This window comes from Scyliorhinus canicula, chromosome 19, assembly GCF_902713615.1.
Source record: "Scyliorhinus canicula chromosome 19, sScyCan1.1, whole genome shotgun sequence".
In the NCBI taxonomy this organism is placed as follows: domain Eukaryota; kingdom Metazoa; phylum Chordata; class Chondrichthyes; order Carcharhiniformes; family Scyliorhinidae; genus Scyliorhinus; species Scyliorhinus canicula.
Genome location: NC_052164.1, coordinates 26,736,385 through 26,759,009, shown reverse-complemented (window position 1 = coordinate 26,759,009; position 22,625 = coordinate 26,736,385). Strand labels below are relative to the sequence as shown.

Genomic DNA, 22,625 nt, shown 5'->3' with positions numbered 1-22,625 from the left:
TTTCACGCCGCTCCCGACATATTGTCCTCCCCCCTCCCCCCATCCACCAATGGCGGGACTGGGAATTCCAGTCAAAGAGCGACTTTTATGATCAGCATTGGCTGCACCTTTGCCCTGGGTGAATGTGGTCAGGTTGGAACACCAGTGTAGAAGAGATTTTTGTTTTCTGGATTAGCAGCAGTTTGTTGTGCCAATCAACACATGCAAATACTTTCAGTGACTATTGCATCCTTTCTAATCGCTGCTATAACAAACTGCTGCTGGCGATTTTTAAAAAATCTACTTTTGTTTCCCTTTTCACCAGACTCATGGACAGAGGAACGTTAAGAAAGGAAACTGTGTTCCAACAAGAGCAGGCTGAGAAATGTAGTGATTTTCCTTCCATTACTTTTCACTGAGGAGGGAAGGTCAACGAGCTCAATGACCTTCCTGTGCATCACAAATGACTCCACGAGTCTATGCGAAGGGCACAAATACCAGCAATGCTCAGAAGTTACTTCGATAGAACCACTGTATTAAACTGCAAATGGTTTATCTACATGACTGCAGATTTGGACATGTCAAAGGCAATTGGGCATTTATTGAGTTATTCCACCTTTGTCTCTAAAACAGGACATATCATGTCCTGTTCCACCATAATTTGGCCATTTCTTGCGGTACTTCAGTCAGAAGCTGGTTACACAGAAAAGCAGCTTTGGAACAGGAGGCATGTTTAAGGACAAGTGTTAAGATCAAGCAAGTGCTTATGTGGGCAAATGCCACTTAGCGTTCACACATAAAGATATGTTCTTCTTTCATTTGAACTCAAATTAACTGGACAAAAAAAATAATGATCAAGGGACGCAGTTAAAAGGAACATCATTAAAAATAAAATTGCCATCCTGGTTTTGCTGGACAAGAAACTGATATTTCCTGTAGGTGATTTGTTTGTAACCAGACGCTTCTTTTTTTTCCGCAGTTCCCTTCAGCAGGGCTACTGAGTAACCACATCCTGAGACTTTGCCGTATTTCTAGCTGCGTGGCAGTTCCCTTAAACAGTAACATAAACAAACGCCTGTAGGGACATGTCTTAAAGGTACAGTGCTGAAGTACATTAAGCTTCGCCAACAACTTACTTTCTCACTTCTTGAAACCAATCAAATGGTGTTGCCAATAAATTATTCAAAAGACAGGGTGCCTTTCATGGATGCATTTTCCATTACAATTATACAGAAAATTATCTATTCATTGCATCATGAGAAATATTGCAACGCCCTCTAAAGAATAGCTCAATGATTCATCCAGATAGGCAGCCATAGTTTCTAAGGCTCAGCGAAGCACCATTAAAATATATTTCAAAGTGCAAATAGCTTGCAAAGCTTGCTCGCTGTTTTTGGGAATGTAATTTTGGTCTGAAAAGGGTGACTGTTGCTAAAATTAATAATGCTAAGCTCCTACCCTGCAAAGTACCAGTTTCCATCTAGGGACGAGCAGCCAGTATTGTGAGGTCCACTCGCAATATATTCTAGAATACTACAGCAATATAAAAATAAGATTATCGGATATTGGGTGTCTGGCGACTCCAATAATCACTGGTATGCTTCAGAATAATCTGTCTTGCACCTTTCCCATGTACAGGGCTCATCCCATTTGCAAACCCAGCATCTCTAACCAGGAGCAAATTGTTGCGGCATCAATAAGCGATGCAGCAATATCATGGAATTTTGACCCATTAAATCCAATTATCTTATAATCAGATGCATGCGAGGCCAGCAATTTATAAGCTTTGCATTAAAGATATAGATGAGACCATTCTTTTTAATCAGCAGATAATTATGATTTCACTACAGGTTAACTCTACCAGTGAACAGGACAAATGTAAGTCTCAGTAAATTATCTCTCAATTCAAAAAGTCGTCTTTTTCGAAATTAATCATGAGGCACTGTTTTATCCCACGGCCTTCACTAATTATTTGCTAAAATATTCAACGTCTCCTAAGCTGCATCAAAATACAAAGCAAATTGACAATGCTTGATTGATTAAGAAATGTGCCACTTTTTGGGTCAAACCTACTCTTCAAGGCTGACTGCCAATAATTCGCATCTCCTGCTGTATTATAGAATGCGCAGGTACAATGTGTAGGTACACAAAATTCTAGATTATTATATGTTGGTTGCAACAAATCGACCCGTACCTGCCATCCCTGTGAGCGGCTCCTCCTTCAGTTACTGTCTTCACAAATATTCCCAGTTTTTCCAATCCCATGTCAGCTCCAGCTCCCATTCCAATGATACTGATTCCCAGGCCATCACCATCTAGAGTCAGAAAGAGGTACAGTTCAGTTCAGTTCGGCAAACAATTTACTGACATGACGCTTTTAACACAACAAAAGTTTCCTTAAGTGTGGAGAGGGGTGAGGAACCCACACCAAGTTTGATGGGGGGGGGGGGGAAGAGCAGGGGGATGTTTGATGGCATTGTGAAACATGTAAGTATACTGGAGACGTGTGAAGGTGGCTTGGCATCCAGAAAGGGAGAAAACTGAGGAAAGTAATTCAGGAATTATGGATAGACGCTTGAAGCCTCTACTCTCATCCGGTGGAGTGGGCGGAGGTGAGGGACCAGTGCACTGGTCGGCCACATTCGGCAGATTAGTTTACGTAAGCTGAAGAACACAGTTTGAGGTTATTGCTGGAAGAAGCCAGCACAGACACAATGGACCAATAAACCTTCCTCTGTGCTGTAAACATTCTAAGATTATATGAAAATGATGCCAAGGGGCCAGAGTAGATTTCGTAAACAAGGACAAAATTATGTTGTGGGATAGGAAACCATTACAGGTCAACAAAGACAGCGAGAGAAAACAAAAGTAGGATGTTTGCAATAGAGTAATGGATGAGGTGGAGTTTGTGTCAAATGGAGCTTGGGAATGAGCTTTTTGGGAAAGCTGACCCTCGCAGTATCGGAAGCCTAACATCTGTCACAAGGAAAGTGTTAGAAGCCATTATTAACGATGTTACAGCAGGGCCCTTGGAAGAATTCAAAGCAATCAGGCAGAGTCAACATGGTTTTGTGAAAGGGAAATAAATCATGGGCGCGATCTACCAGCTGCTCATGCTGGCCAGATATTCCCATCCCACGCTGGCTCACGGGTTTCCCGACGACGGGGAGTGCAGTCATCGGGCAATCCTGTTGACAATGGCGGGTTGGGTAAATCCCGCTGGCTGGCCGCCTCCACTGCCAAAAAAGATGGCGGGTTGGTTGGTAAATCCTGCCCATGTTTAAACAATTAATTCCAGTTCTTTGTTAGGACTCACATGTGGTATGGATAATAGAGAATTAGTGTACTGCACTTAGATTTCCCCAAGGCATTTAGTAGGGTGCCACATCAATGAGCACTGCGTAAAATAAAAGCCCATGATTTAGGGGGTAACATATTGACTAACATGAAATATAGAGGGTGCAATCTAACGGAAACTTTTCCAAGATCATTTCAGGTGGGTTTTGTTGGGAATTTCTCCCCGGCTCTGTCGGCAAAATCCCACCGTTATCGAACCATACTTAGTCACATTTTCTGGCCCTGAGGGGTTTCTCTCCAGGCTGGCGCACAATTAGGCATGATCTACCCAAATGGGAACAGAGTCCCATAGCGGTGATTAGGTAGGTGTTTGGCGGCGCTCGGAGTGCCAAGAAAATCCCCTCTATCTAATGCCCATCCGAGTAGATCGGTGGTCTCAGCAGGGAACGCTCGCAGGAACTCCTCAGTGCATGCAAAAATGGCGTCCTGAACTCTCGAGCTGCCGACGCGCTGCCCATCTCCCCCCAAGCCCCAACCCGTGTATAAGGGGGTCCTCGGCACCCCCACATCCTCCCACAACCGCTCGGGGCACACCGACCCGATTCCCGCTGTGTGAAAAATGCCTGCTTGGCACCTTGTTAGTGCCAGTCTGGAATCCTGGCAGTGCCCTTGCTAGCTGGCAGTGCCACCTGGGCACATTGGCAATGCCAGACTGGAACACAGGTGGTTCTGCCAGGGTGCCACTCTGCCCAGAGGGCAAGCACCTGGGGGCCTCTCCTGGGAGTGTTGTTCTGTCTGCTCCCCGGTTGTTGGAGACCAGTACTGAACGGCGCTTGCTCAAGGTCACCAAGGCGAGAGAGTTAGATCCCATGCCTTGGTTAGATCTTGGGAACGTATATTAGAGTGAGACTAGCTATCTCTTATATGCAGATTTCCCAGAAAGCGATCATGCCCACAATGGGCAGGGTTCACATTGCGACATTTCGCAAGATCATGTTAGATCTGACAAGGCGTGCCAAGAAGTGAGATCTCCCACACTGTTTTTCGGGCGGAACGCAATCGATAGATCTCGCCCTTAGAATTATTTTGTCATTGTGGAGCTGAACCCTATGGCCAGACCGGCTCCTCAGAGATCAGGCCACCATTTTGAAAGGGTGCCCTGATCTCCAAGTGGGCTTGACGGTCCCCCACGGACAATGTCACCCCCCACACACATGGTCATTACCCCACACCCCCAAACGATGGCACCCTGCTATAGGGTCACTGAGGGCCTCCCCTTTTCAGGCGTTCCCATCCCCCTTTTAGCCCCCCCCTTTCACCACCCCCAACCTTGCTGAGGCCCCTTCATATCCACCCGGCACAACCTCCATCCTCTTTTCATGGGCATGACACATCTCTACATAAAGAGTGGTGAGCCTGTGGAATTCATTACCATAGGAAGTAGTTGATGCTAAAACGTTGAATATATTCAAGAGGCAGCTGGATATAGCACTTGGGGAGAATGGGCTCAAAGGCTATGGGGAGAAAGCAGGATTAGGCTATTGAGTTGGATGATCAGCCATGACCGTGATGAATGGCGGAGCAGGCTCGAAGGGCCAAAAGGCCTCCGCCTGCTCCTATCTTCTATGTATGTATGTATCTCGGGCCCTGACCCTTGGCACTGTCACACTGGCACCTTGGCAGTGCTCCTGCCAGCTTGGCAGTGCCACTCAGGCATTTTGACAGTGATAGAGTGACAGTGCCAAGATGCCAGCCAGGCAGTGCCAAGGTTCCCACGTGCCAGGAGGAAGACCAGGGGACCACTCTATCCTGTCCCTGACTACGCAGAGGCCTCTGATGGCGGGAGACCCCCTGGGTGCCATTCCGCCTGGTTCAAGTTTGTGCGGATCAGTATTAATCGACGTCTGGCTGGTGTCTCCCTGGGAGATCCATAGATGCCGGGAGCCGGCTAAGTCTGGAGACGGCACACATAAGTGGGTTTTAAGCCCACTTAAGCGTGCAAGACTTGGTCCCGCTCATTGTGGACGGGATCCTGATCACGACACCTTCCAAGATCTGGTTAGATCTCACGAGGTGTACCAGCTGTCGGGCAGCCCGGGGTTGGCCTCTCCCGGGATCTATCAGTTGTGTGGCGCGACGCGGCCGGTAGATTGTACTCAGAGTTGGCATAAATGGGCCTTTTTCTGTTCGGCAGGCAGTGACGAGTAGTTTGCCACAGGGATCAGTGTCAGGGCCTCAACTTCATACAACTTATATAAATGACTTGTATGAAGGGACTGAAGGTGCGGTTGCTAAATTTGTTGACAGCACAAAGGTAGGTCGGAAAGTAGGACGGGATTTTTTCATTTGGTTCACAATGCCAACCTGGGCGAGAAAAGCGGTGCGTGGCCCACCAGCTCCACTGCTAACTTTTCGCGCCAAATTTCTAAACACTGTGAAAAAAATCCTGGAGGCGGGACCCATGACACCATGCCGGTTCAGAGTTCACCCTGCCAGCAAACACGGCTCCTGAGAGATCAGAATAAGAATAAAAAAAGGAACCCCCAGGACACTAAACCACTCCTCCCAACCTGAGTGAACCACAAGCCCACCTCCCCCGCCATCCCAAACTTTCCAAATGGAAGCAATGTCCCCAGGCACTTCCTCTGGTACTGCCCAGGCATGACCCTCTCCTCCCTGGGGCTGACTTACCTATGCACCCCCGGCGGGTTCTGTTTACCAATGTCACGATTTAGAAAACCTATCGGGAACTTCAGCGATGTGACTCAATGCCGCCGGTGGGAGTTTTCAGCGTGGAGGTATTTTCCAGTGTGGGGTCCCGTTAATCGTATTTAAGTGTATTATAATGGGGTTCCCATCGTTGCATAGCGGAAACCCTGGTAGGTCACTAACAGGGAGGGGACAATTGAGCAGGGAAGTATCACCAGTTTAAAAGCCTTTTGAGTCTCCCCCTCGATTCTCCGTCCGCCCGCCATTTGCAGCCAACAAAAATGGAGGTGGTAAATCCCTCCCATAAATTACGAGGAGGACATAAGGGGGCTGACAAAGCACTTCAGATTGGTTAAGTGAGTGGGAAAAAATATGGCAAATGGGGCATAATGTGGGAAAATGTGAAATTTGGCAGGAAGAATAAAAAACAAGCTTATTAACTAAATGTAAATGTAAATGGAAGCAGTTCAGAGAAGGTTTACTAGACTAATACCTGGAATGGGAGAGATGGGAGGGTTGTCCTATGAGGAAAGGTTGGACAGGTTGTGAGTTCAGAAGAGTAAGAGGCTCCTTGATCAAAATCTTTAAGATCCTGAGAGGTATTGACAGGGTGGATGTGGAGAGGATGTTCCCTCTTGTAGGAGAATCTAGAACTAGGCGTCTCTGTTTAAAACTAGGGAGTCAGGGGGGTATGAGCAGGCGCGGCAATAACAACTTTTCTGTGGGCTCTGGCGCCACTCTGGGAATGTGGTGGCATAGTGGTATTGTCACTGGACGAGTAACCCAGAGACCCAGGATAATGATCTGGGGACACAGGTTCGAATCACACCAAGGCAGGTGATGGAACTTAAACACAATAAAATATCTGGAACTAAAAACAGTCTACTGATGACCATGAAACCATTGTAAATTGTCAATAAAAATAAAAACATCTGGTTCACTAATGTCCTTTCGGGAAGGAAATCTGCCATCCTTCCCTGGTCTGGCCCACATGTGACTCCAGACCCACAGCAATGTCATTGACTTTTGACTGCCCCCTCAAGAGCAATTCGGGATGGGCAATAAATGCTGGCACAGCCTGCGATGCCCAAGTCCCATCAACAAATTTTTTAAAAGCTCACTTTACAATCCAGTATTTATCCCGATTGCCCGACATAGGTATTGCCTAATCCGATCCGTGAATGTGAATTAACATTATGTCCCTCGAAGATGATTAGTATTGATGCAAATATGCTGAAAAACATGAAGAAATCCACTGATAAAAGGGCGCAGTAGGATTCCGCAGGAGCCACCATTTCAATATGGCAACTTGATCCTCAGAAGATCTCTGGACCTGGCCGGCGCTCTCTGAGGTGCTCTCGGAGACGATGAAAACGATGACTGCCAACATTATCCGAGTTATTGATCAGACTCAGAGTGCTGTCGTAGGGCTTGAGTATTCATGAGTCCAAGTTGCAGAAAACCAATAAAAGACTTGATGAAACAGAGGAAAGGATCCTGTACATCGGAAATATTGCTTCTTCAGCTGGTGATCTTTGGAAAACCAGCTTTGTGGCATGTCAAAAATCCTGGAAAATATGGAGATCCAAGGTTGGAGAAAGAACATCCGAGTTGTCGGTCTTACTGACAGAGTGGAGGATGAGGTTCCTGTTAAGTTTTTTGAGACTTGGCTGCCACAATTTTCTTGGGCTGGGCGTTTCAAATTGGAAAGGGTGCACCACATCCTGCCTTTGAGGTCAAGAGACAATCAACGTTCCAGGCCTATAATCATTGGCTTCCACAATTTTGAAGATCGCCAAAGGGTTCTGAAGATGGCGAAGCTCAGCGGGACCTGGTTCCATGAGGGATCAAAGATCTTTCTTGTCCAGGACTTTTTGCTGGCGACGCAGCTGAAGCGTCGAAGCTTCGATGAAGTTCAAAGGAAACTCGAGGCAGCTGGAATGTATAATGTCATGCACTATCCTGCGATTCTTAAAGTGCTATCCGACGACAATGCCTTGGCCTTTGTTATGTCCAGGAAGGGAAGGAATTGGACTGATATTCTGCAGCTCGGGATTCTCAAATTCTCAAACCCACAAAGCTTTAGAAACCTGGATCCGGATCCTCTCCCTATTATGGTGTTGTTTGATTTTATGGTCATTTATCCTATGAAAGGGAAACACTCATCCTTGAGTGTTTTGGGGACTCTCATTATCTTTATGTATGGTGGCTGTTCAGTATGTTAGTTATTCATCATCTTTTCATATTATCCATGTAATTAATTGTGGTGCTATTGCCGAAGGGCAGATGGTGGATACAGGTCTTCATGGGTGGGCGTAAAATGCATCTGATTCCCATTCCCTTGATGGATCTTTTCTTCTCCTCCTGAGGAGATTGTATCCCGTTGGTAATGACAGTATGGCCGTAGGATTAGTACTACAGGTCCTCACTTTAGTTGGCAATGTCCCTTTAGAGCTTTTGGGGTGGCGATGTTATTATTCTTACACTGCGGTCTTTATGATGTTGACTATATCCTGCTTAGGTACAGGCAGGTCTTATATCCGTGAAAGGAACATGTTGGAGATATTTTGGTACCTTGGTATAAACAGAGATGGGGGAGGGGTGTTATGGCGTACCCAGCTTGGGTCACTGTTTGTACGGAGTCTGCAAGTTCTCCCTGTGTCCACGTGGGTTTCCTCCGGATGCTCTGGTTTCCACCCAGTCCAAAAATGTGCAGGTTAGGTGGATTGACCACGTTAAACAGCCCTTAAGTGTTCAAAAAAGGTTTGGTGGAGTTACTGGGTTATGGGGATGGGGTGGAGGCGTGGGCTTAATTGGGGTGGCCCTTTCCAAAGGGTGGCAGACTCGATGGGCTGAATGACCTCCTTCTGCACTGTAAATTGTAAACTTTGCTCGTGGAATGTGAAGGGAATCCTATCAAACGGAAAAAGATCCTCTCTTTTCGTAAGAAGCAGAAAGTGGACATAATCCTGTTGCGGGACACTCACTTGGATGAGAGGGGAGCACTTCGAATTAATGCGGAAGTGGGCGGGGCCGGGATCATGTGCCTCTTTTTCAACGAGTAGCAAGGGTGTAATCCTAATCAACAGGAATATCCCCTTGGGAGATTGAGAACTGTGTTATGGGTAAGGGTGGTAGGCATGCGATAGTTAAGGGGCCGGCTAACGGGGAGGCTGTCTCATTACGGAATATGTATGGCTCACCAAATTACTCCCAAGAGTTTATCATGTAGGCTTTTTTGTACTTTGCAGAAGTGCCTTCGGCCAATTCGGCGGTGACTTCAATTGTCATCTGAACCACTTGATGGACAAGCTCCTGGTCACTTGGAATTCACCTCCCCCAACCCCACCCCCCGGTCAGGTTAGAACACCAGCCTCAGCGTGAGAGGAGGTGGGTTATTTGGAGGTTTCAAGCTCTTTGCATCCTAAGGATAAAGATTATATGTTTTTCTCAGCTCCCCCATCAGAGCCACACCAGATTTGATTAATTCTTCTCACCGAGGATGATCCGACATTTGGTCTCGTCATTTACTATAGATAGCATTGTAATTTCTGCTCGAGGGCTCACACCCCCCCCCGGTTTAGGTCGTGGGGCTTGGGTACCTCCATAGTTAGGGATGCATCGTTTACTACATATTTTGAGGCTTGCGAGTGTTTCTACTCAGTTAATTCCATTTCTGACATCACTCCCTCCTCATTATGGGAGACCTGTAGGCCTCAGCTAGGGAACTGGTTATTATTTAGGTGGCTAGCAAAAGGTGTAGAATGCTGGAGAGTCAGCATCGGTCGGAAGTCTATTTGACTGACTCCGAGGAGAGGTTTAGCAGGACCCCTAATGAGCAGTTATCGAAGGAGGTTATCGCAGCAAGGGTGGCCGAGTACTCCTTAGTGACTCAGCAGGCTGAGAAAGTTTACAGCTTGCAAGGCGGAAACTCTATGAGTTCGGAAATAGGCCGATGAAGTACTTGGCCTGCCTGACTAAGAAGAAGACAGACTCTAGGGTTATCACCTCCGTGCGTTGGAGTTCTGTGTCCTGGAGGGTAATAGAGGAGATTAATGAGGCCTTTCGAGATTTTTATGCAAAGCTATATAGGTCAAAACAGTCTGCTGATAAAATAGAAGGCATGGAACATTTTTTCTCTTCCCTTGGGCTCCCAGTAGCGTTGGAGGATCAGCACTTGGCCCTCAATGCTCCTATCTCTAAAGACGAGGTGGCTGCGGTTATTAAGGAGCTTCAGTCGGATAAGGTCCGTGGCCACATGGTTTTGGATGTTTGAGTACAGGGAGTTTAAGGATTTCCTAATGGAACCATTGGCAAGTATGCATTGTCAGGCAGCTGCTGCCAACACTTCCAGAGGCTAACACCTCCGTAATTCTGAAGACGGGTAAAGATCCGAGGGCCAACATCCCTTTTGAATGTTAACTTAAAATTACCGTTGAAGGTAATGGTGAAACAATAGGAGGGTATCCTTCCAATGATTGTTCAAGAGGAACAGACGCGGTTTATTAAGGGTGGGGTTTCTAGTAATAATTAGGATATTGTTGAACGTGATTCAGGTCTTTCAGAAGAGGGTCCTGGGTGGGAAAGGCCTTTGATTGGGTTGAATGGAATTATTTGATGTACATGTTGCGGAAATTTTGGTTAGGTGAGGATTTAGTCAGATTAATTAATTGGCCTGTAATGGTGGTGCTCACAAATAGCTTTAGGTCTGAGAATTTTGGGCTCCAGAGAGGGACCAGACAGGGGTTCCATCTATCTCTCTTGTTACTTGCACTGTTATAGAGCCTTTGGCAGAAGCTCCCCTCCCACCCCGAGAACAAAGAAAATTTACAGCACAGGAACAGGTCCTTCGGCCCTCCCAGTCAGCGCCGATCCAGATCCTTTATTTAAACCTGTCGCCCATTTTCCAAGGATCTACTTCCCTCTGTTCCCCGCCCGTTCATATATCTGTCGAGATGCATCTTAAATGATGCTATCGTGCCCGCCTCTACCACCTCTGCTGGCAAAGCGTTCCAGGCACCCACCACCCTCTGTGTAAAAAACTTCCCACGCACATCTCCCTTAAACATTCCCCCTCTCACCTTGAAATCGTGACCCCTTGTAATTGACACCCCCACTCTTGGAAGAAGCTTGTTGCTATCCACCCTGTCCATACCTCTCATAATTTTGGAGACCTCAATCAGGTCCCCCCTCAACCTCCTTCTTTCCAACGAAAACAATTCTAATCTACTCAACCTTTCTTCATAGTTAGCACCCTCCATACCAAGCAACATCCTGGTGAACCTCCTCTTCACCCTCTCTAAAGCATCCACATCCTTCTGGTAATGTGGTGACCAGAACTGCACGCAGTATTCCAAATGTGGCCTAACCAAAGTCATATACAACTGTAACATGACCTGCTGACTCTTGTACTAAATACCACGTCCGATGAAGGCAAGCATGCTGTGTGCCTTCTTGACCACTCTATCGACCTGCGTTGCCACCTTCAGGGTACAATGGACCTGAACTCCCAGATCTCTCTGTACATCAATTTTCCCCAGGACTCTTCCATTGACCGTATAGTCTGCTCTTGAATTAGATCTTCCAAAATGCATCACCTCGCATTTGCCTGGATTGAACTCCATCTGCCATTTCTCTGCCCAACTCTCCAATCTATCTATATGTTGCTGTATTCTCTGACAGTCCTCCTCGCTATCTGCAACTCCACCAATCTTAGTACATTCTGCAAACTTGCTAATAAGACCACCTATACCTTCCTCCAGATCATTTATGTATATCACAAACAACAGTGGTCCGAGCACGGATCCCTGTGGAACACCAGTAGCCACCTTGCTCCATTTTGAGACACTCCCTTCCACCACTACTCTCGGTCTCCTGTTGCCCAGCCAGTTCTTTATCCATCTAGCTGTACACCCTGAACCCCATACGACTTCACATTTTCCATCAACCTGCCATGGGAAACTTTATCAAGCGCCTTACTGAAGTCCGTGTATATGACATCAATAGCCTTTCCCTCATCAATTAACTTTATCACTTCCTCAAAGAATGAGAACATAGAACAGTACAGCACAGAACAGGCCCTTCGGCCCTCGATGTTGTGCCGAGCCATGATCACCCTACTCAAACCCACGTATCCACCCTATACCCGTAACCCAACAACTCCCCCCCCCTTAACCTTACTTTTTAGGACACTACGGGCAATTTAGCATGGCCAATCCACCTAACCCGCAGATCTTTGGACTGTGGGAGGAAACCGGAGCACCCGGAGGAAACCCACGCACACACGGGGAGGACGTGCAGACTCCGCACAGAGTCTATCAGAATTCTATTAGGTTTGTAAGACATGCCCTTCCCTGCACAAAACCATGCTGCCTATCACTGATAAGTCTATTTTCTTCCAAATGTGAATAGATCCTATCCCTCAGTATCTTCTCCAACAGTTTGCCTACCACTGACGTCAAGCTCACAGGTCTATAATTCCCTGGATTATCCCTGCTACCCTTCTTAAACAAAGGGACAACATTAGCAATTCTCCAGTCCTCCGGGACCTCACCCGTTCTCAAGGATGCTGCAAAGATATCTGTTAAGGCCCCAGCTATTTCGTCCCTCGCTTCCCTCAGAAACCTGGGATAGATCCCATCTGGACCTGTGGACTTGTCCACCTTAATGACTTTAAGAATACCCAAAACTTCCCCCTTCCTTATGCCGACTTGACCTAGAGTATTTAAACATCCATCCCCACCCTCAACATCCGTCATGTCCCTCTCCTTGGTGAATACCGATGCAAAGTACTCATTAAGAATCTCACCCATTTCCTCTGACTCCATGCATAAATTCCCTCTTTTGTCTTTGAGTGGGCCAATCCTTTCTCTAGTTACCCTCTTGCTCCTTATATACGAATAAAAGGCTTTGGGATTTTCCTTAACCCTGTTAGCCAAAGATATTTCATGACCCCTTTTAGCCCTCTTTATTGCATGTTTGAGATTTGTCCTACTTTCCCGATATTCCTCCAAAGCTTCATCAGTTTTAAGTCGCCTAGATCTTATGTATGCTTCCTTTTAGCTAGTCTCACACTTCCATCCGTTATCCATGGTTCCCTAATCTTGCCATTTCTAGCCCTCATTTACACAGGGATATGTCTGTCCTGCACTCTAATCAACCTTTCCTTAAAAGACTCCCACATTTCAAATGTGGATTTACCCTTAAACAGCTGCTTCCAATCCACATTCCCTAGCTCCTGCCTTTCCCCAATTCAGCACTCTTCCTTTAGGACCACTCTCGTCTTTGTCCATGTGTATTCTCAAACTTACGGAATTGTGATCGCTATTCCCAAAGTAATCACCGACTGAAAATTCAACCACCTGGCTGGGATCATTCCCCAATACCAGGCCCAGTATGGCCCCTTCCCGAGTTGGACTATTTACATACTGCTGTAAAAAACTCTACTGAATGCTCCTTGCAAATTCTACTCCATCTACGCCTCCAACACTACAAGAGTCACATTCAATGTTGGGGAAGTTAAAATCTCCCATCACGACCACCCTATTTGCTCCTTCATTTTTCTATAATCTGTCTACATATTTGTACCTCTACTTCACGCTCGCTTTTGAGAGGCCTGTAGTAAAGTCCCAACAATGTTATTGCACCCTTCCTATTTCTTAGCTCTACCCATATTGCCTCAGTGCTCGAATCCTCCATCGTGCCCTCCTTAATCACAGCTGTGATATCATCTCTAACCAGTAATGCAACTCCTCCACCCTTTTGCCTCCCTCTCTCTCCCTCCTGAAGCATCTATACCCTGGAATATTTAGTTGCCAGTTTTGCTCTTCCCTCAACCAAGTCTCAGTAATAGCAATAACATCATATTCCCGGGTACTAATCCAAGCCCTAAATTCATCTGCCTTACCTGCTACACTTCTCGCATTAAAACAAATGCACCTCAGACCATCTGTCCATTTGCGTTCATCATCTCTTCCCTGTCTACTCTTCCCCTTAGTCACATTGAGTTTATTATCTAGTACCTTACTGGCTTTAGTTGCTGCCTCTTTACTGACCTCTAACTTCCTCTGGTTCCCATCCCCCTGCCAGATTAGTTTAAAACCTACCCAACAGTGTTAGCTAAAGCACCCCCTAGGACATTGGTTCCAGTCCTGCGCAGGTTTAGACCGTCCGACTTCTAATGGTCCCACCGCCCCCAGAACCGGTTCCAATGTCCCAAAAATCTGAACCCCTCCCTCCTGCACCATCTCAAGCCACGTATTCATTCTGACTATCCTTGAATTTCTACTCTGACTGTCTCGTGGCACAGGTAGCAATCCTGAGATTACTACCTTTGATGTCCAACTTTTTAACTTACCTCCTAACTCCCTAAATTTTGACTGTAGAACCTCATCCCGTTTTTTAGCTACATCGCTGGTGCGTATATGCACCACGACAACTGGCTGTTCACCCTCCCCCTTCAGTATGTCCTGCAGCCGATCAGAGACATCCCTGACCCGTGCACCCGGGAGGCAACATACCATTCCGAAGTCTCGTTTTCGACCACAGAAACGCCTGTCTACTCCCCTTACGATTGAATCCCCTATGACTATAGCCCTTCCAGTCTTTTTCCCGCCGTTCTGTGCAGCAGAGCCAGCCACGGTGCCATGAGCCTGGCTACTACTGCCTTCCCCTGGTGAGTCATCTCCCCCAACAGTTTCCAAAACGGTATACCTGTTTTGGAGGGAGATGACCACAGGGGACACCTGCACTGCCTTCCTGCTCTTTCTCTGCCTATTGGTCACCCATTCCCTGTCTCCCTCACCAATCCTAATCTGCGGTGTAACCAACTCACTGAACGTGCTATCCACGACCTCCTCAGCATCGTGTATGCTCCAAAGTGAGTCCATCCGCAGCTCCAGAGCCGACATGCGGTCTAACAGGAGCTGCACCTGGACACACTTACCGCACTTGAAGGAGTCAGGGGCATCGACCGCGTCCCTGAACACCCACATTGAGCACGAACCCCTGCTTGCTAACTTCCCCTTTATGTGATTCTCATTGGGATTTAAGTATTTCGGTTTAAGTACCTGGGTGCAATGATTAGCCCCCATTTTGGCCAGTTGTATGATGCCAATTTCCCTCAGATGATTGCTTCCATTAGGTGATACTTGGCTCTTTGGTCGTCCCTACCGATCTCGTAGCTGGGTGGGGTTGCTTTCATTAAAGTGAATGTTTTACTTAGATTGGATTGTTATATCCCCTGCAGATGCTGCCAATACTGTAGTCAGCTAGAGTTTTAAAAGGTGATTAATGGAATGATTAGTTCATTTATCTGAAATGAAAAGAAGCTCCGACTTAATACTGTGGCCACACGAGCAGGTCAGAGGCTAGGAATCCTGAATTCTGTGGAGCCTAACCAGTTAATTAGTAAGTTCTACAACACCCTGTGTTTCGATCCTGTGTTAGTACATTGGGTACCCTTGAGTCTTGGGAAAAAAAAACTTGGGAACTAGAGCATTGATGAGGAGACATGAGGTAGTTTATGGGATTATGCTAGTAAATTTCTGTTTGTCATAAAATTAAGGAGACTCAATTATAGAAACAGCACCGCTTGCATATTATGCCGTCTTAGACACTGATTTGATCCTGATACATCGGCGATGTGCCTAAAGTACCTGGTAGTCGAGGGGGATTATGTACACTAATATTATACATTACATACAGATTCAATCCTATTGGCCTGGTGCAGTCAGAGAGCTGGAGAAGATCTTTGACAGAGCCTTAGAGTTTAGTACTTTGTTCCTAATTCTGAGTCTTCCAGATGAGAGAATTACTGATACTAATGAAAAAAGGTTGTACAACATCCTGACTTTTGCAGCTCTTAAAATATATTCCACGTTCCTGGATTAGTGACAAATGTCCTTCAATTCAAAACTGGCATTATTAGTTATGGAATGTATTCCTATGGTATTCCTGGCATCTGTGATCTGAACTAAATCTGATGTATTCTGTAAAGTGTGGGACCCCTATCTTAAATCTTATAGGCTCCACCTTGTCTGGTTTGCTCCATATGGGCTTTCTATCAGCCATATTGTTTGGTATATTGTGTTGTATGTCTTGATCTCGCAACACATGGAGGTTTGCGCAATGAACTGTTATCCCATCTACATGGCCTTATCCTCATTTCCCCCTCGATTTGTGACCGGTTGTTAACTAATTGTTGCACTGATCCAGTATTTAAGCTGGAGGCACAAGTTCCTCAAGTGTAAGGCTCTAAACTTGTTGTGTCTTGTTTGTTCGTATATTTGCAATAATTCTGGTCTGTACTATCGTGGCTTCGCTTTGTTTACTGCTCCTTCTTACTTTTTTTTGTTGCGTTATTTGTAAAAAAAAAATTGAGAAGACCTTCTAAAAAATATTCCTTTTTTAAAAACTTGTTCATTTAAGGCAGAGGTGAGGAGAATTATTTTTCTCACAGAAGGTCATGAGTCTCTGGAACTCTCTTCCTCAAAAAGCAATGGAAGCAGAGTCTTTGAATATCTTAACGGTAGAAAGATTCTTTATCAACAAAGGGGGTGAAAGGTTATCGGGGGTTGGCAGGATGATGCACTATCAATTACGCAAAGACGAGAGTAGGATGTAATCGAGGCTTTATTACACTGAGATGTGTGGCCTCCTACAGCAGCTGACAAAATGGCTGTTGTACGGGGAGCACACATATTTATACTCCGTCTACTGGGCGGAGCCAGCAGGCAGGGATCTAATAGTACAGAGGCCTTACCGTAAAGCACCTATAACAACATCCTCTATATACAAGATATACATCAGTGGTGACTACCACACAGGAACTTAGGCTGAAGTTAAAATCAGATCAGACATGATCTTATTAAATGGCGGAACAGGCTCAAAGGGTGGAGTGGGCTACTCCTGCTCCTAATTTGTATGTTTGTATGCAAGGCATAGTTGAAAGTGTCAGAAGCAATGGGGGTACTGCACAGGTACTTGTGAAAGATAAAGATATTGATGATCGGTCAAGTGTAAGATATGGAGGCTGGCTCTGAGACAAGCAGGGTGCTGTGGTCATGCACTGTCACGTCTTGCCTGAGCGAGTGGTTGAGCTGAGTTCAGTTAGGTAACAGGACAGAGTTACTGATAAGAGCTGAACATGATGGCTATATCTTACCAATGTTAAGCTGGAGAAAGCTTTTGGATCATGCAGGCCTGATTTAGACAATGGGTAACAGCGCTGGAATGACTGTGCAGAAGTAAAGCTGAATTTATTAGTATGTGCGCAGAGGCCGGTCCCGTGTTTACCCATATTATCAGGAAAAGGCAGAAAATGGGAGAGGACCAAGAATGAAAAATTGGAACACATCAGAAGAAACTGCATGGGTGGGAGAGAAAGAGTGGCAAGAGGTGTGCTGGCTATCGTGAGGCAGGGAAAAGTGGAACTGCGATGGGCTGAAACAATGGTAAACAGTCAGTGGAGATGGTGGGCAGGTTGACTGCATAAAAGAACGCAGAGAGATTGAGAGTTAGCACTGTGCTACTGAGAAACACTTATCCTTGAATCAACTTTCTTTGAATAATTCTCACTTTGCCACACGTTTTGTCAAAGTACTGCATAAAAAGCAGAACATATAAATGTTATCTTTAAGTCCCAACCTGTAACCCCTCTGTATCTAAGGAGTGCATTTGGTCTTAACATCCCATAAAGACACATATTAATATATAAATCGATATGTTATTTGGAATTCACGTTCGGTGATCGGCCAGAGAATCACAGTTCCCGACCCAATCGGGGGCGGCACCGCTTTTGCGATGCTCCGCCTCCTCCAAAGCCTCAGGACATTGCCTGTGGCACATCCCCCCCCCCCCCCCCCCGATGCTCCGCCCCGAAAGGCCGAATTCCCAACGGCGTTGGTCGCGTGTGGTTTCATCCGTCGGGAATTCGGTGTGGTGGCTGCGAACTCAGTCCAGCGCCGCCACAGTCGGGGGAGGCCCGATCCGCGGGTAGGGGGGTGTGATTTTATGAGGGGCTGGGGGCACTGAGAGGGGGGTGGTCCAGGGCACGCAAGCCGGCCAAAGGGGGTGCACATGTAGCATGCGCGGCCACGGATCCGTCAGTTCTCCGGCCATATCGGCCCCGAGATCCGGGTGCTCTACGCTACCAGCATGCTAGACCCCAGCAAAACGGGGCACTGGTGGCCATTTTACGCCATCCCACGCCGGCGTGGGGACATAGTCCCAGAATTAAAGAATCCTGCCCCAGTACTTTCAAAAGTTGGTGAAAACTGGACTATTCAATTATTATTCTGAGATTGCAAACCAGCAGATTAGTAGCTTCATGTGTCTCGTCTGGTCCATGTTCTATTAATCGTTTCCGTAGCATCGTAGCCAGACACCAAAATTAGAGTGCTATGGAACGTTATGATCAATCTAAATACTTATTATCTTCAGTACAAACAATTCCAAAAAAGAATCAGTTATTTTGGGAGTTTTGCTATAAATTACCCTTTTCAAGTTCCACAGGAAAGAGATCCAGTCTTTCCACACGTTTTTCCAGTTCATACTCGGCCGATGCTGCCATGGGATCCACATCATCATTTCGTCTGTCATAGTCTTCATTGGAGTAGGTAGTGAACACCTGTCAGAACAATATTAACATTTCAGTATTAGAACAATTGCCAAATTGTTTTAATTTGAGCTTGGACTTCTCAAATCATGAACGCTCGAGTCATCATAGAATCCCCACAGTAAGCACGGCGGCGCAGTGGTTAGCACTGCTGCCTCATGGCGGCGAGGTCCCAGGTTCAATCCCGGCCCTGGGTCACCGTCCATGTGGAGTTTGCACAATCTCCCGTGTTTCTGCTGGTTTTGTCCCCAGAACCCAAAGATGTGCAGGGTATGTGGATTGGCCATGCTAAATTGTTCCTTAATTGGAAAAAATGAATTGGGCACCCTAAATTTAAAAAAAAGAATCCCTACATTGCAGAAGGAGGCCATTCCGCCCATCGAGTATGTACTAACTCTCTGAAAGAGCACTCCACCAAAGCACACTCCCCTGCTCTATCCCAATAACTCCTTAACCTAACCTACACATCTTTGGACACTAACAAGCAATTTAATATGGCCAATCCACCTAACCTGCACATCTTTGGACACCAATGAGCAATTTAGTGTGGCCAATCCACCTAACCTGCACATCTTTGGACTGTGGGATGAAACCAGAGCACCCGGAGGAACCCCACACAAACACGGGAGAATGTGCAGACGCCACACTGAGACAGTGAGAATCGAACCCGGGTCCCTGGTACTGTGAGGCAGCAGTGTTAACCACTGTGCCACCCTGCCGCAAATGTCATCAAATGGCAACATGAATTATATTGACGTTGACAGTCTGGTATAAACATGACTTAACTCTCTCGCAGATCAAAATTTTATCTTTAGATCTTAACCTCTTAACCTATGTTCTCACTTCAGTCCCTCAGACAACGAGGTTGTGTAGACTGAGGACTACTCACAAAATGTGCTGCAAATAAATATTTTATGACCTGAAAAATGTTAGCAGCCCTTAGTTTTGTTTGAAGTGGCTAAGGGAAAGATTTTTTTTTTGTCATTTGTAGAAAACTCACAAACACATTTATAAAGAAAGCTAGATTCATCAAAATGAAACGAAAATCAGGTAGGCTCCATTACTTGCGGGGACAAAATCCTGGAACTCCCTCCCCGACAGCGCTGTGGATGTACCTACACCAGAGGGGCTGCAGCGGTTGACGGAGGCGGCTCACCACCAACCTCGCAAGGGCAATTCAGGATGGGCATCAAATGCTGGCCAACCAGTGATGCCCACATCCCGGAAATGAATAGGAAAAAAAATGGAAATCTGGACAAAGTGTTACTATTCACTCCCCGTAATGAAAATTCTCCCAGTTTTATATGAAATCACTTCTCAAAATGTGTTGACAAATTTGCTACTTATAGGTTACAAAAGAAACTTGCATGGATATATCCTCTTTCACGAACACAAGGTGCCCCAAAACATCTCACATCGAATGAAATACTTTTAAAATCAGTCACTGTTGTACATGTAGCAAAAATGATAGCTACCTTGAGTAAGGTCCCACAGACAGCAATGCCACATTGTCCATGTGTCCAATAATAATGTAAAAAATAACCTGCTTTAGTGACCGTAATTGAGAAAGAAATATCGGCCATATTACTTTATTTATCGGCCATTATTACTTACATAATAATCTTTTTATTGTCACAGGTAGGCTTACATTAACACTGCAATGAAGTTACTGTGAAAATCCCCTAGTCCCACATTCCGGCACCTGTTCAAGTGCACGGAGGGAGAATTCAGAATGTCCAAATTACCTATCAGCACATCTTTCGGGACTTGTGGGAGGAAACCGGAGCACCCGGAGGAGAGACGTGCAGACTCCGCACAGGCAGTGACCCAAGCCGGGCATCGGAGCTGGGACCATGGTGCTAACCAGTGCTGCTGTGCCGCCCAATAGTGACTGTTTACTGTGGCTAGAATGCCAGAATCATCTTTCACCAAGTTGTCAGAGGTTACAAACAATGACCAAGAGCTGCATTTTCTGATTTACATCCGGGTTCTCCGGGCTCCTCCCACAAGCCCCGAAAGACATGCTGTTGGGTAATTTGGACATTCTGAATTCTCCCTCAGTGTACCCAAATAGGTGCTGGAATGTGGCAGCTAGGGGATTTTCACAGTAACTTCATTGCAGTGTTAATGTAAGCCTACTTGTGACAATAAAAAGATTATTTTATAAGAATTTTAAATTGGATGTCATGTATATCGACTCCACATAGGGGCTGGTTTAGCACAGTGGGCTAAACAGCTGACTTATAAAGTAGAACAAGGCCAGCAGCGCAGGTTCAATTCCCGTACCAGCCTCCCCAAACAGGCATCGGAATGTGGCGACTAGGGGCCTTTCACAGTAACTTCATTTGAAGCCTACTTGTGACAATAAGCAACTTTCTTTTCATTTTTCATTTTCAATTCCTGAAACCATGGTTGAGTCAAATCATGTAATCGCAAATGGAATATAACGAGGGTTAAAAGAATAGCATGTTACACTGAAAGGGTGAGATGGGGAGGTGGCCCGGGTACAGCATATATGGACCCAGAGAGCTGAATTGGCCTGTTTCAGAGCGGTGCATTCCACTTAGTTCTATGGAGCATGTCGAACTACCTCAGATTTTTTTGAAGTAACTGTGATGTTCACATTTGCATCATCATAAATTGATATTTGATCAGTCAACAAAGAGGCAGTTGGAGGAACATGTATGTGCACTCACAAGTTTTCATTTGAGCACATGGTATTTCATAACACGAGCAATATGTTAGAAACTGCTTCTGGTTCCTGGTTAACTCGTTTAAATGGTGGCTAAGAGCAAAGATTTCTTCTTTAAACGAAAGACCAGTTGGCCACATTATCTGGTTGGGGACATTTGTACGTTCCTATTTCATTTAGATAGCATTTGTATACATTTGTTGTGTGTTTTTAGATGTTTAGCTGCATTCATGCAATGGCTGTACTGTCTTTTGTGCTGTCGCTGTTGCGCAGTAGTCATGGTGAGGGAGTTACCATGGTTACATCTCCTGGTTACTGTGGTGGTCTATCGATGAAAAATTGCTGATTTCAGTTTAGTGAGCCAGCAATAATTTGGACCCCGTGATGGGAAAGACGGAAGAAAATTGAGATGCAATTAGACTGACTGGAAGCTGGGAGAGAGACTGTGATACCTTCAGAATGATATGATGATGCCTGTAACAAATGCTCCACTGTACGCTGGAATAAGGAAAAGAGAGTTAACATACCTGACTCACTCATTCGTCAGTAGATGCACAGTGGGGCAGCTACTGCGAGAGCTCATTGGAGGTATTCAAGCTTTTGGTACAGATGTGTGGAGTATTTTGGCCAGCAATATTGCTAAGATTCAGGCATATGTATTGTCATATAATTCACAACTAAGTATAGTCAGGACATTTATTTGTTGGACAGGATGGACAAAAATCAGTATATTGTTAAAGTGGTTAAGAATTAGACTCCATTTGTGTTTAAGCTTTGTTCAAGACCCACTTCAGGATCGGAGGCCCAGTGAAGAAGGCCAGGGTGAGGGGGAGCCTGATTTCAGGGAGGCAGGTACACTGGATTTAGGGGTGGGGGGTGGGGGGGCATGTAAAGGCATCCACCGCCTACATTCAACAAGCATTCACTCGGGAAACAATCAAGTTTCCTGACGATTGGGAATCCCGGGCGGACACAGAAGTGGAAAAGCTAAAGTGGCCACCCGTCTCCTTGGAGCTGGGAGATTGGCCGCCCACCTTCTCACCTCAGCTGAAGCTGAAAGTGAGCAGGTTGGAAGCAAATTTGGGTTGGGAATCTGATTGATATCAGGCGTTAACACCCACCATCAATCCACCCCCCACCATCGTCATGACCTAAAACCTCCCAGTGTTTTTTGCCTTTGTGGACTGGCCAGGTGTGTATTATGGAGTCTCTGGGGTAAATTGTAAAGTTTCAAATCCAATCATTTACATCTTTTAACTGGCATTAACTTCTCTTGGCACTGATAGTCCCAGCAATTAGGCAACAACATCGAACAATTATTTCCAAAGCACC

At 45.9% G+C, this 22,625-nt stretch overlaps 1 protein-coding gene across 1 annotated transcript in view; it reads right to left on the bottom strand.

Moving 5' to 3' along the window:
- Positions 1-22,625, bottom strand: part of LOC119954216 (neurabin-2-like) — a 385,075-nt gene that overhangs the window by 93,198 nt on the left and 269,252 nt on the right. The window contains 2 exon segments of the mRNA XM_038779251.1: positions 2,174-2,294; positions 18,481-18,613. Coding sequence (XP_038635179.1) covers positions 2,174-2,294; positions 18,481-18,613 — 254 coding nt within the window.